Source organism: Halichoeres trimaculatus, unplaced genomic scaffold (genome assembly GCF_033239565.1).
Source record: "Halichoeres trimaculatus isolate MK-OKI-2021-1 unplaced genomic scaffold, fHalTri1.1 fHalTri1_scaffold_13, whole genome shotgun sequence".
Lineage (NCBI taxonomy): Eukaryota > Metazoa > Chordata > Actinopteri > Labriformes > Labridae > Halichoeres > Halichoeres trimaculatus.
Window position 1 is genome coordinate 7616395 of NW_027437191.1, and position 13011 is coordinate 7629405.

Genomic DNA, 13011 nt, shown 5'->3' on the forward strand with positions numbered 1-13011 from the left:
AGGACAGAAGAGTCTGAATGGACTTATTAGGACAGAAGAGTCTGAATAGACTTATTAGGACAGAAGAGTCTGAATAGACTTAGGACAGAAGAGTCTGAATAGACTGATTAGGACAGAAGAGTCTGAATAGACTTATTAGGACAGAAGAGTCTGAATAGACTTATTAGGACAGAAGAGTCTGAATAGACTTATTAGGACAGAAGAGTCTGAATAGACTTATTAGGACAGATGGTCTGAATGGACTTATTAGGACAGAAGAGTCTGAATGGACTTGTAAGGACGGCTGGTTTAAAGGGAGTGCAGTTGTCCAGCCTGGAAGAAACCAAAGCATGGACTAGTTTCTCAGCATCGCTCTCAGACAAAATGTGTCTAATTTTTTTTTGATATTATGAAGATGAAACAATGATGTCCTTGAAACCTGTTGGATGTGTAGACGGAAAAGTGAATTTTTTTTCTTTATATATAAATAAAAAAACAACCCTCCTCCTTTATCCGGGCTTGGGACCGGCAAAGTGACCAATTAGGCACGATGGCGGAGTTATTGTTTTTTTTTTGTTTTGTTTTTTTTGTTTTGTTTTGTTGTTGTTGTTTTTTGTTTTTTTTTTGGGGTGGGGGGGGTGGGGGGGTGGGGGGTGGGGGGTGGAATCAAGTTTTTTTGACATCAAACTTGACTTTGTCTTTTTATTTCATGCCGTCTTTGTCCCCCCTCCTCCCTCTTTTTTTTCTCTTCCTCCTTTTTTAGGCCCCCTTTCTCTCCTTTCTGCGTTTTTTGTCTTCCTCAGATGTACATGCCCTCTCAGTATTCTCTCATTCCTTCTACTCATCTTCTCCATGAAAAGTTGTCAGTGTTTCTCCTCCTGCTCTTTCTCTCAGTCTTTTCTTCCTGTCTTTGTCTCTTCTCCTCCTGTCTCCGTCTCTCTGTTTCCTCCCGTCTTTTTCCCCTTCTCCTCCACCTCCTCATTTCTTTGTCTTTTCTTCTCCTTTTCCTCCTGATTTTTCCTCTCCTCTTCTTCCTGTCTCATTTTCTTCTCCTCCTCCTGTTTTTGAATTCTTTCTCTTCTCCTTCTTCTCCCATCCATGGTTTCTGGTCTCTGTCTCTCATCTTCGTCCTGTCTCCTTCTCCTTTCCACATTTCCCTGTCTTTGTCTCTCCTTTTTCTCCTGTTTTTGTCTCTCCCTCTTGTGTTGGATCCTTTCCTCCAAGTCCTGCTGCTTCTTCTCCAGTTTAGTCCTGTTCCTCTGTTGCTTCCATATCAGCCTTTCCTTCCACTCTGGAGTGTCCTCTGAAAGAAAGAGAATATTCAAGGTAAGTTTGGAGTGCAGTTGAAAAAGTCTCTCTTCTTTGACTTGACTTGGGCAGATTTTTGCTGAAATTGTGTCAGTGTTTGATAAAAGACTTAGAAAATCTTCTCTACCATCTCAGTAAGACATGAGAAATCACCAAGTGATCACAGAATGTGGAAATCCTTTTTCATGACAATGACAAAGAGTTTAAGTTGGTTTCTTACCTCCAGCCTTGATCTTGGCCTCCTTCTTGTGGGTCTCCTCTTCCTGTTGTCTTTGTCTGCTTTCCCTCCTTCTTCTTCTCCTTTCCATGTTTTCCAGTTTATGTCTCTCCTCTTCTCCCTGTCTCTGTCTCTCCTCTTCTTTCTCTCTTCCTATCTGCTCTGCCTCCTCTAAAAGTCTCGCCAAGTCCTCATCCTCCTCTCTGAGTCTCTCCATCTCCTTCTGTCTTCTCTCGTTTCTGTTTTTTTTATCCATCATCTCCTGTCCTTCTGCTTCTTCCCTCTGCTGTCTTTGTCTCTCCTCTTCCTCCTGTCTTTGTCTTTCCTTTTGCTCCTGGCTCAGTTTTTCCTCCATCTTCCATCTCTCTCTTTTTTTTCTTGCTCCTGTCTTTGTCTCTTCTTCCTCCATCTTATCCTTGCTAAATTCACTGGGTTCTCCATCTCTAGTCTTGTTGTCTTCTCCTCTTCCTGTCTTTGTGTCTTCTATATCTTTTCCTTCTTCTCCTCTCCTCCTTCTCCTGTCTTTCTTTCTCTCCCCTGCCCTGTCTAAGCCCCTCCTCTTAGTCCTGTCTTTTTCTGTCCTCTACTTCTTTTTGTCCTTGTTTTTTCTGTCCTGTCTCTGTCTCTCCTCAGCCCCCTGCCTTTGTCTTTTCTTTTCCTTCTCCTCCTGTCTCTGTCTCTCCATTTCTACCTGTCTTTGTCTATCCTCCTCCTCTTCCTCCTCCTCCTCCTCCTCCTCCTCCTGTCTTTGTCTTTTCTATTTCTCCTCCTGTCTTTGTCTCTCCTATTCCTCCTGTCTTTGTCTCTTCTCCTCATCCTGTCTTTGTCTCTCCTCTTCTTTCTCTCTTCCTATCTGCTCTGCCTCCTCTAAAAGTCTTGCTAAGTCCTCATTCTCCTCTCTGAGTCTCTCCATCTCTTCCTGTCTTCTCTCGTTTCTGATTCTTTCTTTCTCTGTCATCTGGTAAATGGTAAATGGACTTGAGCTTATATAGCGCTTTTCTAGTCACAGACCACTCAAAGCTGCTGTACACCACAGGTCACACTTACCCATCCTCACCCATTCGCTCTCACATTCACTCACTGATGGATCCAATCTTTACTATGACAGCTATCCATCAGTACATCTAACACAGTCACGCCCTTTCATACCCATTCACACACCACTGACGCAGCAGTGGGAGCAACTTGGGGTTAAGTGTCTTGCCCAAGGACACATCGCCATGTGTCACCCAGAGCTGGGCTTGAACCTGCAACCTTCCGATCACCGACCAAGCGCATTCTCCAACTGCGCCACCGACGCCCCTCATCTCCTTTCTTTCTGCCTCTTCCATCTGCTGTCTTTGTCTCTCCTCTTCCTCCTGTCTTTGTCTTTTCTTTTGCTCCTGGCTCAGTTTTTCCTCCATCTTCCGTCTCTCTTTTTTTTCTTGCTCCCGTCTTTGTCTCTTCTCCCTCCATCTTATCCTTGCTAAATTTACTGGGTTCTCCACCTCTAGTCTTGTTGTCTTCTCCTCTTCCTGTCTTGGCCTCCTTCTCTTCCTTCTTGTCTTCTCCTTCACCTGTCTTCCTTCTTCTCCTCTGCCCTGTCTCAGCCCCTCTTCTTCATCCTGTCTTTGTCTGTCTTCTTCTTTTTGTCCTTGTTTTTTTCTCTTCCTCCTTTTTCAGGCTCTCCTTTCTCTCCTGTCTACATCTTTTGTCTTCCTCCTGCTGTTAGTCCCTTCTTTAGCTCCTGTATCATTGTCTCCTCCATCTCCTTTCTATCTCTGTCCTCCTCCTCCTCCTCCAGTCTCAGATGTTCATGTCCTCCAGTCTCTTATTCGTTGAGGAGACTGGTCGTAAAGTCCTGTCTGGTAATCTACAGAGACCCTGGAGGAAGCTTCTCTTGCTGGGGACTTCCTGTCTGTGTCTCGTCCTCATGTGAAATAACATCTGGATCTTTTTCCAGCATCACAATCGTTTGCTGTCCAACGTTGTCCTGATGTGTCAAACAGGTCTGAACCTGGCTCTGTTCGAACCACCTACATCGGAGGTGCCCAGATTAAAAGTTCCCTACGCTGGAAAGCATATTCTCTTCTTTCTTCTTCCTTTCTTTCTTTTCTCCTCAGTCTTTTCTCCCTCTTGTGTTGGATCCTTTCCTCCAAGTCCTGCTGCTTCTTCTCCAGTTTAGTCCTGTTCCTCTGTTGCTTCCATATCAGCCTTTCCTTCCACTCTGGAGTGTCCTCTGAAAGAAAAAGAATATTCAAGGTAAGTTTGGAGTGCAGTTGAAAAAGTCTCTCTTCTTTGACTTGACTTGGGCAGATTTTTGCTGAAATTGTGTCAGTGTTTGATAAAAGACTTAGAAAATCTTCTCTACCATCTCAGTAAGACATTAAAAATCACCAAGTCATCACAGAGTATGGAAATCCTTTTTCATGACAGAGACAAAGAGTTAAAGTTGGTTTCTTACCTCCAGCCTTGATCTTGGCCTCCTTCTTGTGGGTCTTGGAGATGGCTTTGACCGTCTTGTCCCTCCGGTATTCCAGGAAGCGCAGTTTGAGGTTTGATAATAAGCCTTTATTTTGAGAAGCTGGATCTCTTCCCCTTTCCTCTTCCTTCTCTCCTTCAGCCTTCAGCTCCTCAACTTCTTGCTCCATTTTCTCATCCTGCTCCTCCTGTTCTTGTGTCAGCCTCTCCTCTTCTTCCTGTCTCAATTTATCCATCTCCTCCTGTCTTTTTCTCTCCTCTTCTTCCTGTCTTTTTCTCTCCTCTTCCTCCTTTCTTTTTCTCTCCTCTTCCTCCTTTCTTTTTCTCTCCTCTTCCTCCTGTCTTTTTCTCTCCTCTTCTTCCTGTCTTTTTTTCTCCTCTTCTCTCTTTCTTTGTCTCTCCTTTTCCTCCTGTCTTTTTCTCTCCTCTTCCTCCTGTCTCTGTCTCTCTTCTTCCAGTCTTTTTCTCTCCTCTTCCTCCTGTCTATGTCTCTCTTCTTCCTGTCTTTTTCTCTCCTTTTCCTCCTGTCTCTGTCTCTCTTCTTCCAGTCTTTTTCTCTCCTCTTCCTCCTGTCTTTTTCTCTCCTCTTCTCTCTTTCTTTGTCTCTCCTTTTCCTCCTGTCTTTTTCTCTCCTCTTCCTCCTGTCTTTGTTTCCCCTTGTCCTTCTTATTTACTATCTGCTCTGCCTCCTCTAGAAGTCTTGCTAACTCCTCATCCTCCTCTCTAAGTCTGTCCAACTCCTCCTGTCTTCTCTGTTGTCTTATTCTTCTCTTTTCTATCATCTCCTGTCTTTCTGCTTTTTCCCTCTCCTGTCTTTGTTTCTCCTCTTCCTCCTGTCTTTGTCTTTTCTTTTCCTCCTCCTCCTGTCTTTGTTTCTTCTCTACTTCCTGTCTCATTGTCCCCTCCTTCTCCTGTCTTTGACTTCTTTCCCCTCTCCTTCTTCTCCCATCAATGTTTTTCTGTCTCTGTCTCTCCTCTTCCTCCTGTCTCAGTCTGTCCTCTTCCTCCTGACTCCGTCTCTTCTCTTCCTCCTGTCTCTGTCTCTCCTCTTCCTCTTGTATTATTCTCTTTTCCCTTCTCCTTCTTCTCCTTTCCATTTTTTCCTGTCTCAGTCTCTCCTCTTCCTCCTGTCTCTGTCTCTCCTCTTCCTCCTGTCTCAGTCTCTCCTCTTCCTCCTGTCTCTGTCTCTCCTCTTCCTCTTGTCTTTGTCTCTTTTCCCTTCTCCTTCTTCTCCTTTCCATTTTTTCCTGTCGTTGTCTCTCCTCTTCCTCCTGTCTTTGCCTCTCCTCCTCCTCCTGTCTCTGTCTCTCCTCTTCCTCCTGTCTCAGTCTCTCCTCTTCCTCCTGTCTCTGTCTCTCCTCTTCCACTTGTCTTTGTCTCTTTTCCCTTCTCCTTCTTCTCCTTTCCATTTTTTCCTGTCTTTGTCTCTCCTCCTCTTCCTCCTGTCTCTGTCTCTCCTCTTCCTCCTGTCTTTTTCTCTCCCCTTCTTCCTGTCTTTTTCTCTCCTCTTCTTCCTGTCTTTTTCTCTCCTCTTCTTCCTGTCTTTTTCTCTCCTCTTCTCTCTTTCTTTGTCTCTCCTTTTCCTCCTGTCTTTTTCTCTCCTCTTCCTCCTGTCTTTGTTTCCCCTTGTCCTTCTTTTTTACTATCTGCTCTGCCTCCTCTAGAAGTCTTGCTAACTCCTCATCCTCCTCTCTAAGTCTGTCCAACTCCTCCTGTCTTCTCTGTTGTCTTATTCTTCTCTTTTCTATCATCTCCTGTCTTTCTGCTTTTTCCCTCTCCTGTCTTTGTTTCTCCTCTTCCTCCTGTCTTTGTCTTTCCTTTTCCTCTTGTCTCTGTCTATCCCTTTCCTCCTTTCTCAGTCTCTCCTCTTCCTCCTGTCTTTGTCTCTCCTCTTCCTCCTGCTTCTGTTTCTCCTCTTCCTCCTGTCTCCGTCTCTCCTCTTTCACCTGTCTCTGTTTCTCCTCTTCCTCCTGTCTCTGTTTCTCTTCTTCAACCTGTCTCTGTCTGTCCTCTCCCTCCTGTCTCTGTCTCTCCTCTTCCTCCTGTCTTTGTCTCTCCTCTTCCTCCTGTCTCTGTCTCTCCTCTTCCTCCTGTCTTTGTCTCTCCTCTTCCTCCTGTCTCTGTCTCTCCTCTTCCTCCTGTCTCTGTCTCTCCTCTTCCTCCTGTCTTTGTCTGTCCTCTTCCTCCTGTCTCTGTCTCTCCTCTTCCTCCTGTCTCAGCCTCTCCTCTTCCTCCTGTCTCTGTCTCTCCTCTTCCTCCTGTCTTTGTCTCTCCTCTCCCTCCTGTCTCTGTCTCTCCTCTTCCTCCTGTCTTTGTCTCTCCTCTTCCTCCTGTCTTTGTCTCTCCTCTCCCTCCTGTCTCTGTCTGTCCTCTCCCTCCTGTCTCTGTCTCTCCTCTTCTTTCTGTCTTTGTCTCTCCTCTTCCTCCTGTCTCTGTCTCTCCTCTTCTTTCTGTCTTTGTCTCTCCTCTTCCTCCTGTCTCTGTCTCTCCTCTTCTTCCTGTCTCTGTCTCTCCTCTTCTTCCTGTCTTTGTCTCTCCTCTTCTTTCTCTCTTCCTATCTGCTCTGCCTCCTCTAAAAGTCTTGCCAAATCCTCATCCTCCTCTCTGAGTCTCTCCATCTCCTCCTGTCTTCTCTTGTTTCTGATTCTTTCTTTCTCCATCATCTCCTGTCTTTCTGCCTCTTCCCTCTGCTGTCTCTGTCTCTCCTCTTCCTCCTGTCTTTGTCTTTCCTTTTGTTCCTGTCTCAATTTTTCCTCCATCTCTCGTCTCTCTCTTTCTTCTTGCTCCCGTCTTTGTCTCTTCTCCCTCCATCTTATCCTTGCTAAACTGACTGGTCTCTCCATCTCTAGTCTCATTGCCTCCTCCTCCTCCTTCTTCCTTTGTCTTCTCTCCTGTCTCATTCTTCGTCTCTCCATCTTCTCCTGCCTAAGTCTCTCTTCTTCCTCCTGTCTTTTTCTCTCCTCTTCCTTCTGTCTTTGTCTCATCTCCCTTCTCCTTCTTCTCCTCTCCATCTTTTCCTGTCTTTGTCTGTCCTTATCCTCCTGTCTTTGTCTCTCCCCTTCCTGTCTTTCTTTCTCCTCTTCCTCCTGTCTTTGTCCCTCCTCTCTCTCCTGTCTTTGTCTCTCCTCTTCCCCCTGTCTTTGTCTCTCCTCTTCCTCCTGTCTCATTCTTTTCTTTTGCTCCTGTCTCAATTTTTCCTCTGTCTCTCGTCTCTCTCTTTCTTCTTGCTCCCGTCTTTGTCTCTTCTCCCTCCATCTTATCCTTGCTAAACTGACTGGTCTCTCCATCTCTAGTCTCATTGCCTCCTCCTCCTCCTTCTTCCTTTTTCTTCTCTCCTGTCTCATTCTTCGTCTCTCCATCTTCTCCTGTCTAAGTCTCTCCTCTTCCTCCTGTCTTTTTCTCTCCTCCTCCTTCTGTCTTTGTCTTATCTCCCTTCTCCTTCTTCTCCTCTCCATCTTTTCCTGTCTTTTTTCTTCCTCCCTGTCCTGTCTAAGCCCTTTGTCTTTCTCCTGTTTTGGTTTTTCGTCTGTCTCCTGTGTTAGTCCCTTCTTTTGCTCCTTTATCAGTGTCTCCTTTATCTCCTGTCTCTCTCTGTCTTCCTCCTCCAGTTTCAGTTGTCTATCCTCTACTCCTTTCATCTGCCTGTCCTCCTTTTCCCTGTCCTGTGTCAGTCCTTTCTCTTGTTCCTGTCTCTGTCTTTTCACATCCTCCTGCCTGTCCTTTTGATCCTGTCTCAATGTCTCCTTCATCCCCAGTCTGTCCTTCTCCTCTTGCTCTAATCTCTGTCCCCTGACCCCTCTCCTTGTCTCCTCCATACTTACCTGTCTTTCTTCTGTCCCCTGCTCCTGTCTTGGTGTCTCCATACTTCTAATGTCTCTCTTAAAGTCTCTCCTGCCTCTCTCCTCTCCTCTTTCTGTCCTTTTCTCTCCTTCCATACTTACCTGTCTTTCTTCTGCTTCCTGCTCCTGTTGTGGTTTCTCTTTCTCCTCTTGCTCTAGTCTAATTTTTTCTATCCTTGTCTCCTCCATACTTACCTGTCGTTCTTCTGTCTCCTGTTCCTGTTGTGGACTCTCCATACTTTCAATTTCTCTCCTCAAGCCCTTCCTGCCTCTCTCCTCTCCTCCTTCTTTCCTTTCCTCTCCTGTCACACTCACCTGTCTTTCTTTCTCCTTCCCCTTTTGCTCTAGTCTCATTTCTTCTCTCCTTGTCTCCTCCATACTTACCTGTCTTACTTCTGTCCCCTGCTCCTGTCTTGCTGTCTCCATACTTTAAATGCCTCTCCTCAAGCCTCTCCTGCCTCCCTCCTCTCCTCTTTTATCCTCCTCTCTCTTCCGGTGATGTTTTTGAATCAGTTGGGTTTTGAGTTTTGCTCGCTTCAGTGTTCTGCAACATCAATCAATCATAACAACTGTTTTATTGAAATGAAAAAAATTTAACTTTCCAATATAGCACGTCTCCATCTAGTTTCATTCATCTCTTCAAACTTATTTACAGTTTACTAAAGGACACTTTGTCCTGACATTAATCATTATGAAGAAGGTTCAACTTAAGGACTGTGTATTTTAAGTTCTGGCTGATAGTTGGAGTCATAATAATAACACCAAAATTCACTGCCCTTTGACACCACTGTAAAGCGTGATACTTTAATCTCTTGGCAAATGACAAGAAAAAAAAGTCTTTTTATTCAAGTGTTACAGAAACAGTCCCTGAAGACATGTCAACAGGTCAGTATCAATCATGAAGGCTTAACAAGGAGGCTTTTCCTTCACAATTTATAGACCAACTGTAGTCATCACAAGAATAGAAATTCACTTTTCATAAAATGAAGTCAGCATTTTTAAATCACCATCACTGTCATATGTCAAATTCATCCACAGAATTGCTGTAACACATTTTTAAGTAGGAGTTTAAAAAGTAGGATGTCTGAATGGGAAGAAAATTAATCCTGTATCCATCGTGTTGTTTTTAGTGTTATACTGCTTTCATGTTTATCTAGTTAGTCTGTCAACAGTAAAACAGAATCTATGCTAGCTAGCCCCTGGCATTAATTAAGAGCCTTGTGTGAGCTTTTGTGGTATGAGACAATCTCAGCTGACAATATTAACTGGTCAGACTTATTTAACTCTCTGGCCTGTAAATTAACACCACACTTTCTTCATGATTGTCCAAAAAAGGCCCACCTGCAGAGTGATCCAGATTTATTATTATTATTATTATTATTATGTATGTTTTTGCTACTTTTACTGCATAATGTTATTGAACATCTGTGCTTGTCATTAAGTATGAAATATTCACAACTTTTTGTTTTTAACCCTTCAAATGCCAATTTGTTTACACAATGCACCTGTTGGAAAAAGAAACCCTCAAAGTTTACATTTTGATAAATTCTCAGTGCCATCAATAATTCTTGTGTAATAATAATACAGATTAAATTTATTTCTATTTTTTGTGCAGTGATTGATTTAGAATTTTAACCCTTGAAATCCCCGTTAGATGTGTATGAGTGTGCGTTTTGCATGTGTGTGTATGTGTGTGTGCGCGCTCAGGAGCAGCAGGTCTTGCAGACCACTTCATAGCGGGCCTTGCAGGCAGGCTTTTCACATTTGGAGCACATGATTTACATTTTTCTTTTTGAGGTGCACACCTCACACTTTATCCTTATTTTATTGGAAGGTTAAGGTTAGGGTTAGTGCCTGATACAGTGAATACAACCTTCTTTCCATCTTAGGAAAGAAAAATGACCTGGGAGCAGCCAGGCCTCTTTATAACCTAAGCCCTGGCTGCACCTGAATAAGCATATCTATAAACAGTGCCAGAGATATTTTCTCTTTCCTCAGTTGCTTTATCTTTGACAAAAGAACAACATGTTCTTTTAACATGTACATCAAAGCCAATTTGTCTCAGAAACTGAAAAACAATCAATAGACCTGCACATATTAAAAGATACAAGTCACTCTGCATTATAATACACATTTGTGCTGTAATTTCACATTTAAAAAAATCATGCACAAACACATATCATTTCTTGGCATCCATCAGATCACACCTGGTTAAAATTGTGTCATTGATTTTTCTCCAGCAAGTGCAGCAAGCCACTAACACCCCCTACTGGATGCTAACAATATTACATGAACTTGCTCCTTCGACCAAAAATGAATTAATGAAATTAACTGAAATAAAATACATTAGAAACTACAATTTTCAAACGTTGAGTTTAAAATAAAAGCTATTTAATCTTAATTTTATGATTTTTTTTTACAGCAAATAACAAGGAATGAAAACATGTGGTTTGAATGAAGATGGAGCTATTCATGAAGGAAGGTAGTATTTGAAATAAATGGTATATTTTTTGATAAATTTGGGCGCTGAAGCTGAAGAATTGAAATTGGGGCGATGACACGAATCCTGGGAAAGTTTCAGCCCAGCAGCATTAACTCAGCTAAAATGGTCGCAACAAAATAAAGTGTCGTAAGCACAAACTGCCAGGTTCAGTGCCAGAGGGGAAACTGTTGTAAATGTATCTCCGAGGTCCATAACTGTACACACCACTCACACGTTGTCCTCCATCTCTGTTTAGGACTGTAGTGCAGCAAAGTATAGCCAATAAACGTGCAAATATATCGGAAACTATCTTTTGTTGCCGTGCCAACGGTTTTGCGACAACCAGTTTATGTTGGAGAGGTTGTTTGTGTGTGAAATGTGGTATGACATGCTGCGGACGTCTCGGCTGACAATATTACCCAGGCAGACTTCATTAACTGTTGTAAATGTATCACCGAGGTCCATATTTATACACACCACTCACACGTTGTCCTTAATCTATGTATAGCACTGAAGTGCAGCGAGTTGTTGGTAAAATATTAGCCAAAAACACTTCCAAATATATCAATAAGTAGCTTGTGTTGCCGCAGCAACGGTTTTGCGACAACCAAGTTTATGTTGTGAAGTTGTTTTTCCTTAAAAGTCCCGTTTTCAAATAATTTCGTATTAATATATTATTTTATTATTAATAATATAACAAATACCTCCCTGAATTTATTAATTTTAGCACAAAAAGCGTCTTTATTTCAACACAAATCTGTACGATTTAAGCTGTATCTTGTTATGTTGACACTTCAACACGATCAGAAACACGGCCTTCTCACAAAACCGTACCATCAGTCATTTGTCAAATTTATCCACACAATTGCTGAAACACATCAACTAAGAGTTCAAGAAGCACGATGCTCAAGAGGGAAGAAAATGATCCTGTATCCATCGTGTTATTGTAAGAGTTATACTACTTCAGTGGTTTTTAATTAATTCGCCAATAGTTACACAGAATCTATGCTAGCTAGCACTTGGCATTAAGTACGAAAACATGCAGCTGTGTGTGAGCTCTTGTGGTATGAAATGCTGCGGACGCCTCGGCTGACCATATTACTCGGGAAGACTTATCAAACTGTTGTGAATGTCTCTCCGAGGTCCATGATTGTACACACCACTCACACGTTGTCCTCAATCTATGTATAGCACCGACGTGCAGCGAGTTAAAGCTAAAATATTAGCCAAAAACGTGCAAATATATCAGAAACTAGCTTGAGTTGCCGTGGCAACAGTTTTGCGACAACTGAGTTAATACTGCAAAAGTTGTCCTTTTCCGATTAAATCCATATTAAAAGGAGAAAATATAACAACACCTTATTGATTTTATTGAATTCATTGAATTTTTCTTCAAATCTGTAGACTTAAGAAGCTGTATCTTGCTTTGTTCATATGTCCCAATATGATCTGAGACAAATCAGTGTGGAAAATGTCAAAAACTGAAACTATCACAGCTAAAACACACAAAACAGCATTTTAATACTAAGTGTTCACTCATTTTCACATTATGTAGTTAAACTAAGCACCCATTTCACAAAAATCATGGATTGACTAAGGTCCGTATCATCGCTGATAACTAAAACTCCGTCAAACCTTGAAAACGAACCACAATCCACAACAAGATACACAGAAAAACATTTATTTGATACCCAACAAGAAGATAATCACGACTAAAACAATGCATATTTTAAGACAGTACATTAGCCTAGCTTGACTCTCAAAAAGTGCGACATACCTCTCCAATTGCATTGGTGAAAAAGGCGGAAGGAACGCTCGGCGTGCATTTATACCCCGATGGAATTACCAGATTCGAGAATTAATTTGCACCAATCAAATTCATACGTAACCTGTGCGTGTTCTGTGCGTCCATGGCGTAGCCGAATTAAAAGAAAAATAATTATTAAAAATGCAAAAACAAGTCAAAATAATCAAATTAATACATAAAAACACGTCTAAATCATGGGGCATAAATTCTATTACAGTAAGAGGGCAGAAGTGACAACGAGCCGTTTCTTGAGATGTGCGGACTACGCGAATGCAAAGGTCACCCCGGGCCACTAGGGGGCCCCAGAGCTGCATGTTCATCCTCATCTGAAGAACCACGAATTAAAACGACCTACCTTTAGCAGCTATCTCATGTGTTTATTATTTCCCTAAATGCTAAAATTCTTAAAAGTTAAATATAGGATACGGATAAAAATATCTGTGACTGTGTGACAGTTTGTGTTAGTGCGTAGTGTTCTTGTGGCATAAATTGAGTCACCTTCGTCGGTTGCACTGTCGCACTGTGAGTAACGTGCAATCCTGGTATTAATCACTTCTATAAAGCAATGATTTATAACTGGACATCATTCTAGTCAGTGACAGCGAACAGCGTTTATTTTAGCGGAGGAAGAAAAGCGGAGGAAGAAAAGCGGTTTCAGGATAAAGGTAAGCCATTGTCCGTGTTTATTTGTGTAACGTGTTTTTAGCAAGTTTGCTCACTATTTGTCCTGCTAGGTGGCTCAGCTAGCCCTAAGTAAAGTTGGCTGGTAAGGATTTGCATGCATGAACTGCAATGTTAACGGACTGACAGACTGAAGTGAGTGAGACCAGACCCGTTTGACAGATAACAGAAGCAGCGTGTTGTTGTTATCTTGCTTGTCATATCCAGTGACAGCTGTCTGGCAGATATTTGCCACTAA

At 42.5% G+C, this 13011-nt stretch overlaps 2 protein-coding genes across 2 annotated transcripts; both read right to left on the reverse strand.

The window, feature by feature from the left end:
• Positions 1–830: 830 nt before the first annotated feature.
• Positions 831–1945, reverse strand: LOC141801682 (uncharacterized). Its single transcript, XM_074684826.1, has 2 exons — positions 1508–1945; positions 831–1282 (listed from the first exon to the last, which is right to left on the reverse strand). Exons 1-2 carry the CDS (start codon positions 1911–1913, stop codon positions 870–872), a joined length of 819 nt encoding a protein of 272 aa, XP_074540927.1. The 5' UTR covers positions 1914–1945; the 3' UTR covers positions 831–869.
• Positions 1946–3519: 1574 nt separating this feature from the next.
• Positions 3520–7031, reverse strand: LOC141802294 (uncharacterized). Its single transcript, XM_074685832.1, has 5 exons — positions 6643–7031; positions 5959–6588; positions 5106–5574; positions 3948–4481; positions 3520–3722 (listed from the first exon to the last, which is right to left on the reverse strand). Exons 1-5 carry the CDS (start codon positions 6973–6975, stop codon positions 3520–3522), a joined length of 2169 nt encoding a protein of 722 aa, XP_074541933.1. The 5' UTR covers positions 6976–7031.
• Positions 7032–13011: the final 5980 nt, after the last annotated feature.